This window comes from Bactrocera latifrons, unplaced genomic scaffold (assembly GCF_001853355.1).
Source record: "Bactrocera latifrons isolate USDA-ARS-PBARC rearing strain unplaced genomic scaffold, ASM185335v1 scaffold_79, whole genome shotgun sequence".
NCBI classification, from domain to species: Eukaryota; Metazoa; Arthropoda; class Insecta; order Diptera; family Tephritidae; genus Bactrocera; species Bactrocera latifrons.
In genome coordinates, this window is record NW_017537478.1 from 1,126,981 (window position 1) to 1,141,207 (window position 14,227).

Below are 14,227 nucleotides of genomic sequence, written 5' to 3' on the forward strand. Positions count from 1 at the left end.
AGCTTCCATACAAACTGAACACATAGTTACTAACAGAAATGCTCCTGTGAAGGGTATTTAGCTTCGGTGCAACCGAAGTTAACGTTTTTACTTGTTTAATATTCTCATCATCACGACCATCTTTAATGGCTTCGTATCACTCGTAGATTTGTGTTTTAGATAAAACTGAATCACCGTGAGCGTTAGCCGACTTTCACAATGATTCCTCACCCGAAATTTGGTTAGAAATGAGACAAATTCTTTGTTCGATATTTTTATCCATTGTAAAAATCAGAGATAAAGAGATGCCCAATTCATCTCTCATTGGACGTGAGAGATCAATTAATAAGAGTTAAAACATCTTGAATTCTGTCAACTGTTACAGTTCAGGAGGTTTTGACTTCTAGCAATTATATAGTAAACTAGGGATGGTCACATTGAAATCTTAACAAAAAAAAAAAAAAAAATATTTATAAAGGGAGGGATTTGTTGCATAATAAAAAACCTGTTTCACTATGATGCAATTTTTAATGGGAAATGATTAAAAACATTTATTAATTGAGAAATAATTTAAATACCTTTATTGTTTGAATATACCCTTAAGTAACTAAGATTTAAATAGTTTATCCATATATTAAACGACCTCTATATAATAATTTTTAATTTAAATGCCAATAGGTTATTAGTCATAAAGGAAAATGTTATAGAAGACGCTAATTTTTAGGCGCTCTTATACTGGGATAAGTTTGGTATCCTTTTATCCCTGCTAAAAATCCCAACTCACTGCGAACAGTGCCGACTTAAGCAGCTGCTGTAAACTGTTAGACAGATGGCGCTCATATTTGGCATAGTAATTAAGGATAGTCCAAAAAACTTACCAAAATATTTTTGACATACTCGTACATTGATACATTGAGTTGTGTACAATATAGTTTTTTCATCTTTGTGGATCAAAATCTATTCCAAACAAACTAAATATCGTACTTGTATGATGAAATATACAATAAATGTAAAAACCTATTATGAGGTCATATAGGGTATTAGTATTTATTGCCCATATATACAAGTATATACTCATATGTATGTAAATCGTATAATTAACATACTGAATGCAGTTGGGATTTTACACATTTTCAGACGCGCATGCAGTCATTTCATCCTGCTCGTGTACGCCACTTTACATAAATATGAAAACGTAATCTTTAGGCACGACGAGCATTATACAATGTATACTATACGTAGTATGGGCTCGATTTGTGAATGATTCATTCAGATGGTCGCCATTCACTTGGCAGTGCCCAGAAACGTTTACTTTACATATGGCTCAAGCAGCTCACGACTTCTGGTCTTAGAAAAAGTATCCTCTGTGTAGCCAAAGAACATCCGTTTGAAAGCGAGCTAAAGTGAGAAGGCGAAGATCGAAAACAGTTTTTGGACTCACGACACAATCTATTGGCTATTACATATGTATGTAGCTAAAGACGCGCATTTACAATTCCCATTTTTAATACTTTATATTATGTATAAAGCATATTTACATACAGTACCATTCCCGACATTTAATACAGCTTTTTGCTCACATGAATTATGAACTGCAGAGTGGTGAATCCCAAATCAACCTATTTGCTAAGTATAGGATAAATGTATGTACATACATACATACATAGATATGTTTAGCCTGGGCATTACAGCTTTTCTGAGAAATTTAATCGTGTGTATTAAAAGACATAGTTTATTCCATTCATAAGTATATCCATACATTGCACATATTCACACCCTTTGTAAGCAGAGATAACTATTTTTCTCAGAACTTTAACCTAATATTATTACCAATAAATATTTATAAGCAGAATACTTTAGATCCATCCCATTTACATTGCAATCAGAGTTATGTTTTGCTTAATCGATATTTACAGATCTGTTGTGTAAATTATATGCCTATTTTAGGTATTAAAAAATTATTGATTATATTTAGAGTTTTAGATGTGTTTAAGTGCGAGACTTCCACTTCATCTGTCGAATGTTGAAATGCAGCCGCTAAAAATTCCAAATAGAGTTGGCTCATGATAGATCCAGTAAAATTCTGGTAGGCACTCTAAAACTCAGTAATCGTTCCTATATAAATTCTGGTTTGTATGGTGGAAAATGAAAGTAAATTGTCATTCCTTCACCACACCAATTCTAATTGCGAGAGTATAAAAACACTTTTCTGCATAAAACTTTTCTAACTCTCCTGTATTTTAATGTTCAACAAAAAATTATTTTTCATATTTTTTAGGAAATCAATTAAAGTAAATATTTTTTTTTTTGCAATTTTTCAAATTGTTACGTCAAGTGAGAAATAGGCAGTATGGACGACAAAGATCCGGTATTAAAATTTTGGACTGAATTCACCTGCGCCTACCCATATTCGCAAAAGATGTGTAATGGTTTCTCAAAATTGTTCCGTTTCATTTTCGACAACCACTTGGACTCGGTGGGCACATTTGACACAATGCTGTTGTCATCCTTTATACTAATTTTCCTAGCATTTTTGGTCGTAACCATGCTAACGATATTCGAAAAAGATCAGAAGGTATTGATACATTATATTAATATGTAAATTTAACTTGTAAATATGTATACATGCAAGTATTATTAATTATTGTTTGTATCCTAAAGTCTTTGCAGCAAATAAAAGAGAAAGTTAGGCATTCAACTGCAGTTATCGCCCAGCTCGCAGCAATTTTATGGACCATAAGAGAAACAAAATTCAAAAGTATCTCGCCGGAAGGATATCGAAGAATTAAGGAAAACAAAGAAGCAATATTGGCTTTGAAAAATCCATCACAATCTGTGGCGATGGATATCCCAAAGGAAGCACTAGAAAAACCGAAGGAAGTGAAGAAAAAATTTGTTAGAGGTTTCAAGCCCTTTAAAGGGAATTTGTCACCACCGCCAGCGAAAAGTGCACCGTACTCTATTTTGAAACGGTCAAAGCTTGTTCAGCAAAAAAAGGCTTGCAGCCTTTCCATTGTACAAAGTAAAAGACCGAAAAATTTACGAGTTGTTGCTAGCACTGTTTCGCTCAACAAAAGACAATCAGATTCTACAACACCAAGGTCCATTAGCGAGGGTGCTGAAACTAGAAATATTGGCTCAACAAAAGTAATTCGGAAAGCATAATTTGGAAATGTTGTGAAATGATTTAGATCAATATATGCATTTGAGCATTTTATTTTAAATGTAAGGCAATTTTAGTAAACTAATAAATTAAAACACTTGAATTTTGTGAACTCCTCAATCAACAAGTAAAGAGGCTCAAGTTCAGGCGCAGTCGAAATTAAGGGGTAGTAGGGCTAATTCGTAAAAACAAGGCCCATTTTTAATGATGAAACAGTTAAAATCTTTTTTAAAAACCAATGGTTTATTATATAATGATATTTGATCTGCAATATCTTAAATTAGTCAGAAATGTTTCGGAAAAAATTGATGTGCGGTGCCGCTCACAACACGGTGTTGAATCATCTGAAACAAAATTTTATCTTTAGATACTCTCTTGTTAGGTAACGTTCAGTGAAAGCATGATCAAAGTTACACATATCTTTTAATCCATTTAATTACAATAGAAACATCTATTATTATCAATAAATACGTAAATACTTTAAAATTATTATTTTTATTTTTTATTATTCTAAATTTACCCAAAATTTTATAGCTTATATATAAAATTAAGGAAATACGGCAACTCCCACAATCTTTAAAAAAAATATGACAATTTAAAATTTGACATTCCGATTTAGCTTTGCTGTGTCATTTGGATTTTGTAGTATTGTTGCGGTACAAGGATTGTAGAAGTTAAAACAACTAAAAGTAATTGGCGAAAATGGCTTCTGAACGCTATAGTTTCTCATTAACTACTTTTAGGTATAAATTATTAAATTTATGTAAAAACATATCCTAATGAATGTCCTGTAATGTTTTCAGCCCGTCTGGTAAATTGGTGCAATTAGAATATGCTTTGGCAGCTGTTGCTGCTGGTGCTACATCAGTGGGAATAGTTGGTAAGTGTTCAATACTGTACATAGAATCAAATATATAAACCTAGATGTCATATTTCCAGCTTCGGATGGTGTTGTTATTGCCACTGAAAATAAGTACAAGTCGCCTTTATATGAAGAACATAGCGTTCATCGTGTTGAGCCAATCACTGACCATATTGGCATGGTGTACTCTGGACTAGTACCAGATTATCGTCCACTTCTTAAAAGAGCTCGTAAAATGGCTCAACAGTACTTTTTAGTCTACAAAGAGCCTATGCCCGTATCACAATTAGTTCAACAAGTTGCTAATGTGATGCAAGAATATACACAGTCAGGGTAAGGAAATCTGTAATATTAAATGTTTTTAATATTCAAATAAAAAATTGATTTAGAGGTGTGAGGCCGTTTGGGGTATCTTTGCTGATTTGTGGTTGGAATAACGGAAAACCCTACCTATTCCAATGTGACCCCACTGGTGCATTTTTTGCGTGGAAAGCTACTGCCCTCGGTAAAAACGCGCAAAGCTGTAAAACATACATGGAGAAAAGGTATTTTCATCTTCTCTGGCTTTGAAATAACAACAATTATGTTTTAATATTCTGTAGATTCAACTTACAATCAAATAACTCTGTTTCTCAATCATTGGATGATGCAGTAGTCGATGCCATGCGAACTTTAAAAGGTGGATTTGAAGGCGTAATGACTAAAGATAACATAGAAGTAGGAATCTGTACCGAAAAGGGCTTCAGACGTTTAACACCCACGGAAATCGATGACCATCTATCTAATGCAAACTAAGTTTGCTGAGAACACAAATTTCCCAAAAAAATTATTTTTTAATAAAACGTAATTTAAATAACCAGAAAAATAAAATCGGTTATAGTATATTTCGGTTTATTTTATTGAAAATAAAGTGTTAGTTCAAACCAATCGTTTCAACAAATCCGCAACATGTGTCTGGATCAAATAAAAATACATTACAGTGAGGTGCTTCTTTCTTCGAAACTACTTTGATAATCTCTTGGGCCAAAACTCCACCCACTACTGCCGCAGCAGGCGAAACTTGTGCGAACACATTCTCAAAATATTCATCAGATAACGAGCTTGCACTTGTTATTTCGTTTCGTATACGCTGCAATTGCGAAATATCGGCGTCACGAGTTTTATAGCAAGGATCGCGGTTGAAGGCTTCTCTGAATTCTTGTAGTACGCGCAATAATATTAAAGCAGGTCCAGTACGCTTAAGCTTCTTTTGATAAGATGGTGAATTGATGTCGAAATCCACAACTTCACCGAATGATGGGAAATTCAAAGTACGCTGAATAGAGGCAGTGACTAATTCAGTTTTTACTTTTTCGTTTGGTTTCGAAATGACTTTATGCTTTGCCACATCCCTGCAAAATGTTGAACATTTTAATTATAAACAATTATAAGGTGTAATTATTAATTATCATTACTCAACAAAACTGTGTTCTTGCAGATCTGCAAAACAATAGCCAAACATTCCCCAAACATCGCCGGCAAAAAACTTGACTTTGTGTTCACGACATATATTATTAACACGTAATAATTCCGAGTTGGATGCACCGATCACAACTACAACATCGAAATTTGCAAAGTAATCAGCTTCTTTGGTGGAAAGCGATTCTATATCGGCTGATATCTCGACCATTGGGTTTAAAGAACGCGCTCGTTCAATGGAGGCTTCTGCACGATTTTTGCCGATCGCAGCACGCGACACTAAAAACTGAGCGCAAAAATCCTCTTCTGTAACAATATTTTCATCTAGCAACTTTACGGAGTGAACACCGGAAAGAATAATATTTTTTGTGACTTCTGCACCAATTCCGCCTAAACCTGCAACTAATATTTTTGCTGTGCGGAGTCTGCAATTGTCAAAAACTAAAGTCACTATTCATTTATTTTAAGCTTGCTTGTATAAAAACCTTTTCTGTGATTCTAAGCCCCAAAGTCGAATTTGTCTGTCATACAACTCGTTTTCAGCTTCTGTTAGTTCTACTCCATTAACACTTTCATTTTTATCGACTTCCATGATTTTATCAAATATTATATTTTATTAAACTTGTAAACTAACTTTTGGTTTGGTTGAGAATAGAAATAGTAAAAGAAAATTTGCAAATAAAAACGCCGACTCTCAGTCCTACCAACTACCATAGTTACCACACATATTTTCTCAACAATCGATTTCACTATCGGGTAAATTTTCCTATATTATATATATTACAAAAAATTATTCATGTGGTTAACACTGTTTTAAATTATATTTTTTAAATGATGTTACTATAGTTCAGTTACTTCGAATTTTGTATATTTATTATAAATATATGTCTCATATCACGTTGCCGATTACCACACGCCGAGTAATTTAATATATATTTTCCACCCACCTCTATTTCGATCGCCTATCGATTTTTTCGGTGTTCATATTGTGGAGTTTGATTACTACTAGTGATATTTTTCAGGAAATTATATTAAAAAATTGCAATCATTAATTCATCAAACAGAAAAATGGTGCGAGGAGCAATGCGGGGAGGTAGACCAATCCGAGGTGGACTCCATCGGCCTCCATTTAAAAAGACATTCATTCCCAGACATCCTTTCGATTTGACTTTGGTTGCTGAGGTTTTATTTCCAAAAGTTTCGCCTGCAGTTGATGATTCCAATCTCACTGCAGCCCTTTTAAAACGTAACCAAGACCTCAGTCCAACCCCAGCTGAGCAAACTTCAATTGGAAATTTAGTGACAAAAGTTCAGTCAGTTCTAGATAATCTGGTGGTGGCACCTGGCGATTTTAATACCTGTGTAAGTTTCAAAGGTTTAATGCTTTTTACTCGGAAGTACTTAATTAAATTTTATTAAAGCAATTGGAGGAGGTGCGTCAAGTTGGATCCTTTAAAAAAGGCACCATGATTTCTGGCAATAATGTAGCAGACATCGTTGTAATATTGAAAACATTACCAACAAAAGAGGCATGCGAAGCATTGTCTAAGAAAGTGGAATCTGATCTTAAAAATGCTATGAAAACTGAGGTATTAACAAAAGCCGATCAAATTTACACAACAATACATGATCGTGGATTTGATGTAGCAAACTGGCAAGCTAAAGTTCGTATTTTGATAGCAACACTTCCTCAAAATTTAAGAAAATTGGAAGCCGATATTCACCTTGACCAGAAGCTAATGCAAGCACATCTTGCTGCTATTCGTCATACCAGATGGTTTGAGGAGAATGCTCATCACTCTTCTATCAAGGTGTTGATTCGCATTTTGAAAGATCTCACAAGAAGATTTGACGCGTTCGCGCCACTTTCACCTTGGATGCTCGATTTAATCGCCCATTTATCTATTATGAATAATCCATCGCGTCAAGCATTGCCTATAAATTTGGCATTCAGACGTGTTTTTCAATTACTTTCTGCTGGATTATTTTTGCCTGGTTCAGCTGGTATAACGGATCCATGTGAACCAGGTCATATTCGAGTACACACTGCAATGACTTTGGAACAACAAGATGTTTGTTGTTTAACTGCTCAAACCCTCTTACGTGTTCTTGCGCACGGTGGATATAAGCATATACTGGGTTTGGAAGGAAATACAAGTATAGTTCGGGAAATGTCAGTATGGAACGGAGTGGTAGTCTCACCTCTAGAAGCGGTATATGAAAAGCCTGCTGATAAGAAAGATGGCGAAGGTGAGGAAGATATGGAAGCTGTAGAGAATGATGGTGTAGCAGATGATGATACAGTCGAGTAGATTTACTTTACCCTAATAAAAACCATCCTTTTTAAATTTAATTTAAACTGAAACTTATGAAAATAAATTCATGTCACAAACTGGTAATGAAAAACTTTTTTATTTAAAAATATATTAGTTTCATTTTTGTTATGGATTATTTTTAGAAAAACTAATTGAAATTAAATAGAAATGTGGCGCCAGGTTAAAGGTGAATCCTCATTCACATCAGCTGCAATCAATTTACCTAGTACAGAATCAAAATATTCTGCAGGTATACCATTTGGCTCACTTACTTTAATACATATATCGCATATCTTTAAAATATTGCCTGCTTGCAAATCCTTGGTAGCAACTATGGATTTTCCCAATTTGCTCCTACATTGTATTTCACTTGGAAGTATAGTTCTTAACTTTATCTCTTTCAAAGCAAGTTCGATAATTTTCTGATGACCAAGTAAATCCATAATCTGTTCTTTAGTCAATGCACGAAGCTTTTCTAATGTCTTAATTTCATTAACTAGGCTTCCAAATTCGTGAGGTTCCAATGAACATTTATGATCTGAACCCCTCTGATTATTATCTAAAGTAAAATGACGTTCTATAATTCTAGCTCCTATTAACACTGCTGCTTTACTTATTTCAATGCCCTTTTCATGCCCGGAATATCCTATGACTATATTTGGATACCGCTCTTTCAGACGAGTTATCATTTCCAAAGAGCAATCATCTGGATCAGTGGGATAAGCAGAAATGCAATGCATTAAGGCATAATTAGTTTTGTTACTCTGTTTCATTATATCAACAATTTTCTGGATAGTTTCACTCGTTTGCATTCCTGTAGACACAATTAGCGGAGTATCCATTTTAGCTGCTTTCCTCAAAAGCTGCACATTATTAGCATCGCCGGAGCCTATTTTTATAAAAGGCACGTTCAGCTCGTTTAGAAAATTTAAAGATATCTAAAATCAACGATTTTTGGTTAAAAAATATAAATATTTATGAGTTGGAAATAAATTCAAAAACTTGAAAAATAAGATTTCATAAGTATATTAGAGGTTAGAAACGTAGTTTTTTTAAATAAAGTTGACATAATACATATATGCGTGTTGCATTGTTCTCTAATGCTTTGATGATTGTGTTTTTGTTATTTCGTATACAAATGTAACAGTGTGGTTTATTTTATATCAATTTTTAAAGATTTATCATTGTTATTTTTCTAACAATTTTAATTTTTCCGTTAATTTATGTTTCCAACTTGCCTTACAGTGTTATTTCAAAATTTGAGTCTGTTACAATTAACTGAGTACTAACTATTAATCTATACTATAAATATATGTACAAGTATATACTTTTCTAAAATACTATACGAGTTCTTACCTCATCCATAGCTGATGCAGTAAAATCTATTCCAACACTCTTGGCATATATATTTAATTCTCTATACTGGGTTTCGCTAAATTCAAGGAACTCTTTGTGTTCACCATAAGTCTTGCCAAAAGAATTCTCTGATATATATGGGCGTTTAAGGGCTGTTTTAGAAAATTTTGCTGGGAGGCAGGATTTTTGAAATTTCACACAGTCACACCCTATTCTCTAAATATATATAAATGTGATATATAATTACATACATACATATATTGTATAGGCTACTTGTGCATACTTAAATTCATACATACTTTTGCTTCCGATATCATTTCCTTTGCGGTATTAAAATCACCTTGATGATTTTGCCCTATCTCCGCAATTATATATACAGTATCGCCATCAGAAAAAATATTTTTATTTCCTAATTTTAATGCTATCATCATAAAGTATTGAATTTGAAAGCAACTTTATTAATTAACAGCTCTAATTAAGCAAACGATTTAAATAAACCAAAAAGATGCCAGAAGGTAAAAAGTTAATTGACTATGAAACTTAAAAAAATGCCAGTTATAAAAACCTAGTTAACATAGCGAGTATTTTTCATTATAGAACTATTAAAACCGCGAAAGCAGTTATTTATTTATTTTTATGAAAATTGTGAAACAGTAGTTTTGTAATATAAGCACTCCGAATTTTCGGTAATTGGATGAAGAAATACAACCCTGTGGTATTTTATTCTCTTTGTATCAATCATACGCTTGTCACTTATCCTATGATTGCGCTTGTGTATTTACATATACACATTTTAGGTTAGAATTGAACCGGTACACTCATCTTTACCGCTTGGAAAGCAATATTTATGCCCAGCATCAAAAACGTAGTAACTATTTAAAAGTCTTAATGATAGTAGTATAAATGTACGTTCTTTGATAGTAGGTATATAATATTAAGGTGAACGAAACTTATAATGCATAAAAATGTATTATTAAAATTGTAAATGAATATCAGACAAGAAGAAAAATTAAAGAACATTTCATTAAAAGTTATTGATATAATATATATACATATGTATGTGTGTAAAAAATTTCTCAACTTTATTCACAATAAACTCGTTACTATAAATATATAATAATTAATTTAACAAATATAATAATTTTTAAAGTTTAGCTATAAAATTCAATAAGTTCGCATGGACTTTATTTACATAAAGTAAATTCTAAAATCAAAGGTATACTAAGTGGATCGTTCGGCCATATTCTGTTGTATTCAACCGATTGTATGTTGATAGTATTCGTGCGCTGGGTTAACTCGGCCCGATTGTCAGTCTTTGTGTGTTCGCTCTTCGATCTTCTGGTAGCTGTGAAAAATTTACTAAAAATATTTAACAATATTTAAACAGGGAACACACTTTAGATTTGCCATTAAAAAACGTAAAAATTACAAGTACACACGTTTGAAAACTCAAATAGCTAACCAATATGGCTGACGTAATGAATATTGACAGCATAATTTCACGATTGTTGGAGGTGCGTGGTGCAAGGCCTGGAAAGAATGTTCAATTATCGGAGAGCGAAATTCGTGGGCTTTGTCTAAAGTCGCGTGAGATATTTCTATCACAACCTATATTGCTTGAATTGGAGGCACCATTAAAAATCTGTGGAGACATTCATGGTCAGTATTATGATTTGTTGCGTCTCTTCGAATATGGCGGTTTTCCACCAGAATCCAACTACTTATTTTTGGGAGATTACGTTGACCGTGGAAAGCAATCTTTGGAAACTATTTGCTTGCTTTTGGCGTACAAGATTAAATATTCTGAGAACTTCTTCCTGTTGCGTGGTAATCATGAGTGCGCCAGTATAAATCGCATCTATGGATTTTACGACGAGTGCAAACGTCGCTATACCATAAAATTGTGGAAAACTTTCACGGACTGTTTCAATTGTTTACCAGTTGCTGCCATCGTTGACGAAAAAATATTTTGCTGCCATGGTGGTCTCAGTCCTGATTTGTCGTCAATGGAACAAATCCGACGCATAATGAGGCCAACAGATGTCCCCGACCAAGGTTTGCTTTGCGATTTGTTATGGTCTGATCCCGACAAGGATACTATGGGCTGGGGTGAGAATGATCGTGGAGTTAGCTTCACATTTGGCGCTGAAGTTGTTGGTAAATTCCTCCAAAAACATGATTTTGATTTGATTTGCCGTGCTCATCAAGTGGTCGAAGACGGCTACGAGTTTTTCGCAAAACGGCAATTGGTGACGTTATTTTCAGCACCTAACTACTGTGGTGAATTTGACAATGCCGGCGCTATGATGTCTGTGGATGACTCTTTAATGTGCTCGTTTCAGATATTGAAACCGGCAGACAAACGTAAAAAATAAGCGAAACATTTAGTCGCTGCTGCAAGTGCACCAATAAAAACATCAACAGTAACAACACACTATAATAGTAATATGTCTAAGCAAGAATATCGCAACAGCAAATATAAGACGAAGTAATTGTTAAAAAGTTGATTTGATATATAAAATCAAAAAGGGAAGGAAAACAACCAGTTTTACAGACATGGAGCTAAGAAGTAAACAAACAATGCAGAGAGATGAAAGAAACAAAAAAAAAAAAAAAATACAAATTAAACAAAAACATTTAATTAACAAAAATACTTTTTCTTAAATTTTACTTAAATGTAATACATGTAATTGCATGAATAAATCAACAACAAACGGCACTTCTCACTCATTTTGACCGAGCCAATATCTTACTTTTATCGGTTTTGATCGGGTTGAGTTAACCAAATCCTGGTAAACGATTGTTATATACTTTTTATAATAAGTTTGTGTTTTAAAACCATGTGCTGAATTAACTCTTTGTATAACGACGCTACTCTGGAAAAAATAAAACAAAACTATATTTTACTCTCGATGGACAGTAAGAAAAATTATAGCTCTATATCTCATAAAATACTAACAGCATTAATTTCTTTAAGTGTAATAAGAAAATTCTTTAATGTTTCAAATGGATGTTTGGAAAGAAAAGGCTTCAATGGGAGTGTATGTTCTGTTATTAACCAGCTGTTCAAAATTTTAGTAGGCTACATCATTTCATTCTTCCTGCGGCTAGTGTTCTTGTTAGTATCATTTCGTCGCTCCATTGGTTTCCTATTAAGAGGAAATTCAATCGATGTAAATTGTAAAGTTAACATGAAAATTTTATACACCTGCATATATACATTTAATTTCTTTAACTTTAAATTTTGGAATTAAGTAAAATAATTTCTGCTAAAACTTTTGATTGTCATGAACAATAGTACCCTAAAATAAGATGTTTTTCATATACATATACACATATGCTTACTATTATTAATCAATATCTGTATTATTAAACATCATTTGTATGTATTAATAACTAAATACATTATATACAACTTATTAAAATGAATTAAATAAATATTTGGAGTAATATTTGGTTTATTTTTTTCTGAATTAAAGATGTGAATAACTGCTGTTTCTGTTAACTCCCTCTGCTGTTAAATTAACTAAGTACAAACCCGTTGCTGCGATTAATCAGTTAGAGGACGAACACTTGGTAAAAAATTTGTGGCAGAGCAACATAAAAAGCACTCGATAACACACAATAAAGAAAAATGTATAAATGGATTTTATGGTAGTATTTCTATAAATGAAAATATAATTTTATTTTGGATCGGTAAGGTGTTCCGATTTTACATATCACTTTATTAAGTATGGTATAATGAATGTATACATATATATAATACTTTTTGTGCCTTTTAAAATAAGGAACTCAGCATCTTAGCGAATAGTATGTAAGCTATTATATCATGGACGGGCTAGTATTTAATTATTGTCGGTTTGTACTGCTGTCAATTTGTTTGAATTGTTAGCAGTAGTTGAATCTTCCGGAGTTTCCAAATTTTTAACTATATCATTATCAGGTGAGGTATTATTTTGCGCCGGAGAATCTTCCCTTGCTACTGCCTCTAATTCATCAGAAGCTTTCACTGGTTGAGACTCTTCTTGGAGCTTTGTCTTCTCCTCACTACATTTCTCTTGATTTTCTGTTGTTTCATCAGTTTTCTTTTCCATATCCTCTGGCAGATTTTGCTCTCTTAGAGCGTCAGGATCGATGCTTTCAATTAGACCGCGTAATCGCTCTATTTCCCCGCGGGCTTCTTGAAGCTCGCTCTGTAAATATGCCATACTATCAGCTTGATGCAGAGCATCTCCCAAGTTATGCCGCAAAAAGTCGAGAGGATTGTCAGGACGATCTTTTACGATTTTCACAAAAACTTTCGTCAATGCCTCTATTACTCCAGAACGCTCCAGATAGCGGCGAAAATCATCACGTTTTGGATCTATTGGCTGTTAATGAAAATACAATAATATTCCGGTTAATAATAAAATTTGGTATATACTTATTACCTTGAAGGCCATTTTTTGTAGATTTTAATTCAATTTGGTCGTAAAAGCAAACGGGTTGTAAAGCAACAGGATTTCAAATCCATAAATCAACACAAATGTCAAAAAATCCTAGCAATATTGTAAAAATATCGGATAATCGAAAACATAGAGTTGCTTTTAGATGTACTGTACAAATTTAAGATTTCTCTCTTATTAAAAAGAAATTTACTATAAAGTACATGATACGTAAAATATTTATAAGAAATGCTAACTTAACAGAGATACATGACACAAAGTAAAATGCCACAATTTATAAAAGTTTACACTGCAATATCATACGAAATGAATTGATTGAATTCTGGTCAACACACAGGGTGCCAATTTCCTTCATATTTATCTATTTCCAAGTTCCGAATCGATATAAGTTAAGGTTAGAATTCATGCTACTATAGCGCTCTCTGTTTTTCATGTTTGTAGTTATAGAAAGATGGTTATAGAGAACATACAAGAATTAAGAATTAATTAATAGTTTCAAGTTCTCTGGAAACATTCTCAGTTAAGTACACAACACATATCTCTAATAGCATACATATATAAATGTACATATATTTATAAAAAGTTCGGATATTGTAGGTACGAACAGCAAATTGTTTCTATTTCACTCGTTCTACTTATTTTACTTTCT

The 14,227-nt window shown here is 33.1% G+C and overlaps 7 protein-coding genes across 7 annotated transcripts; 4 read left to right on the forward strand and 3 right to left on the reverse strand.

Moving 5' to 3' along the window:
- The first annotated feature begins 2,216 nt into the window (after positions 1-2,216).
- On the forward strand, positions 2,217-3,245 carry LOC108976617. Its single transcript, XM_018945834.1, has 2 exons — positions 2,217-2,554; positions 2,641-3,245. Exons 1-2 carry the CDS (start codon positions 2,330-2,332, stop codon positions 3,142-3,144), a joined length of 729 nt encoding a protein of 242 aa, XP_018801379.1. The 5' UTR covers positions 2,217-2,329; the 3' UTR covers positions 3,145-3,245.
- A 512-nt stretch (positions 3,246-3,757) lies between these two features.
- On the forward strand, positions 3,758-4,888 carry LOC108976636 (proteasome subunit alpha type-2). The gene is made up of 5 exons (XM_018945864.1): positions 3,758-3,885; positions 3,946-4,022; positions 4,082-4,337; positions 4,394-4,549; positions 4,607-4,888. Exons 1-5 carry the CDS (start codon positions 3,845-3,847, stop codon positions 4,797-4,799), a joined length of 723 nt encoding a protein of 240 aa, XP_018801409.1. The 5' UTR covers positions 3,758-3,844; the 3' UTR covers positions 4,800-4,888.
- On the reverse strand, positions 4,875-6,194 carry LOC108976635 (SUMO-activating enzyme subunit 1). The gene is made up of 3 exons (XM_018945863.1): positions 5,948-6,194; positions 5,459-5,887; positions 4,875-5,395 (listed from the first exon to the last, which is right to left on the reverse strand). Exons 1-3 carry the CDS (start codon positions 6,052-6,054, stop codon positions 4,918-4,920), a joined length of 1,014 nt encoding a protein of 337 aa, XP_018801408.1. The 5' UTR covers positions 6,055-6,194; the 3' UTR covers positions 4,875-4,917.
- Positions 6,195-6,423: 229 nt separating this feature from the next.
- On the forward strand, positions 6,424-7,861 carry LOC108976634 (interleukin enhancer-binding factor 2 homolog). The gene is made up of 2 exons (XM_018945862.1): positions 6,424-6,824; positions 6,884-7,861. The coding sequence occupies exons 1-2, from the start codon at positions 6,531-6,533 to the stop codon at positions 7,772-7,774; spliced, it is 1,185 nt and encodes a 394-aa protein (XP_018801407.1). The 5' UTR covers positions 6,424-6,530; the 3' UTR covers positions 7,775-7,861.
- A 33-nt stretch (positions 7,862-7,894) lies between these two features.
- LOC108976637 (sialic acid synthase) lies at positions 7,895-9,605 on the reverse strand. The gene is made up of 3 exons (XM_018945865.1): positions 9,433-9,605; positions 9,134-9,349; positions 7,895-8,715 (listed from the first exon to the last, which is right to left on the reverse strand). Exons 1-3 carry the CDS (start codon positions 9,562-9,564, stop codon positions 7,936-7,938), a joined length of 1,128 nt encoding a protein of 375 aa, XP_018801410.1. The 5' UTR covers positions 9,565-9,605; the 3' UTR covers positions 7,895-7,935.
- Positions 9,606-10,405: 800 nt separating this feature from the next.
- Positions 10,406-12,177, forward strand: LOC108976638 (serine/threonine-protein phosphatase alpha-2 isoform). Its single transcript, XM_018945866.1, has one exon. It carries the CDS (start codon positions 10,600-10,602, stop codon positions 11,506-11,508), a length of 909 nt encoding a protein of 302 aa, XP_018801411.1. The 5' UTR covers positions 10,406-10,599; the 3' UTR covers positions 11,509-12,177.
- Positions 12,178-12,814: 637 nt separating this feature from the next.
- On the reverse strand, positions 12,815-13,711 carry LOC108976640 (C-Myc-binding protein homolog). Its single transcript, XM_018945867.1, has 2 exons — positions 13,564-13,711; positions 12,815-13,503 (listed from the first exon to the last, which is right to left on the reverse strand). Exons 1-2 carry the CDS (start codon positions 13,573-13,575, stop codon positions 12,979-12,981), a joined length of 537 nt encoding a protein of 178 aa, XP_018801412.1. The 5' UTR covers positions 13,576-13,711; the 3' UTR covers positions 12,815-12,978.
- Between the last annotated feature and the right edge of the window lie 516 nt (positions 13,712-14,227).

Excerpts from the sequence above, each read along its gene's own strand:
- LOC108976637 (XM_018945865.1), bottom strand. The coding sequence starts at position 9,564 with ATGATGATAGCATTAAAATTAGGAAATAAAAATATTTTTTCTGATGGC. Across the intron at positions 9,350-9,432 it reads AAATGATATCGGAAGCAAAA|AGAATAGGGTGTGACTGTGT; the intron begins GTATGTATGAAT and ends ATATATATTTAG. Across the intron at positions 8,716-9,133 it reads CTGCATCAGCTATGGATGAG|ATATCTTTAAATTTTCTAAA; the intron begins GTAAGAACTCGT and ends CGTTGATTTTAG.
- LOC108976638 (XM_018945866.1), top strand. The coding sequence starts at position 10,600 with ATGGCTGACGTAATGAATATTGACAGCATAATTTCACGATTGTTGGAG.
- LOC108976636 (XM_018945864.1), top strand. The coding sequence starts at position 3,845 with ATGGCTTCTGAACGCTATAGTTTCTCATTAACTACTTTTAG. Across the intron at positions 4,023-4,081 it reads TACATCAGTGGGAATAGTTG|CTTCGGATGGTGTTGTTATT; the intron begins GTAAGTGTTCAA and ends TCATATTTCCAG. Across the intron at positions 4,338-4,393 it reads CAAGAATATACACAGTCAGG|AGGTGTGAGGCCGTTTGGGG; the intron begins GTAAGGAAATCT and ends AAATTGATTTAG.
- LOC108976617 (XM_018945834.1), top strand. The coding sequence starts at position 2,330 with ATGGACGACAAAGATCCGGTATTAAAATTTTGGACTGAATTCACCTGC. Across the intron at positions 2,555-2,640 it reads TATTCGAAAAAGATCAGAAG|TCTTTGCAGCAAATAAAAGA; the intron begins GTATTGATACAT and ends TGTATCCTAAAG.
- LOC108976635 (XM_018945863.1), bottom strand. The coding sequence starts at position 6,054 with ATGGAAGTCGATAAAAATGAAAGTGTTAATGGAGTAGAACTAACAGAA. Across the intron at positions 5,888-5,947 it reads GGCTTAGAATCACAGAAAAG|ACTCCGCACAGCAAAAATAT; the intron begins GTTTTTATACAA and ends TGACAATTGCAG. Across the intron at positions 5,396-5,458 it reads CAAGAACACAGTTTTGTTGA|GGATGTGGCAAAGCATAAAG; the intron begins GTAATGATAATT and ends AACATTTTGCAG.
- LOC108976634 (XM_018945862.1), top strand. The coding sequence starts at position 6,531 with ATGGTGCGAGGAGCAATGCGGGGAGGTAGACCAATCCGAGGTGGACTC. Across the intron at positions 6,825-6,883 it reads CTGGCGATTTTAATACCTGT|CAATTGGAGGAGGTGCGTCA; the intron begins GTAAGTTTCAAA and ends ATTTTATTAAAG.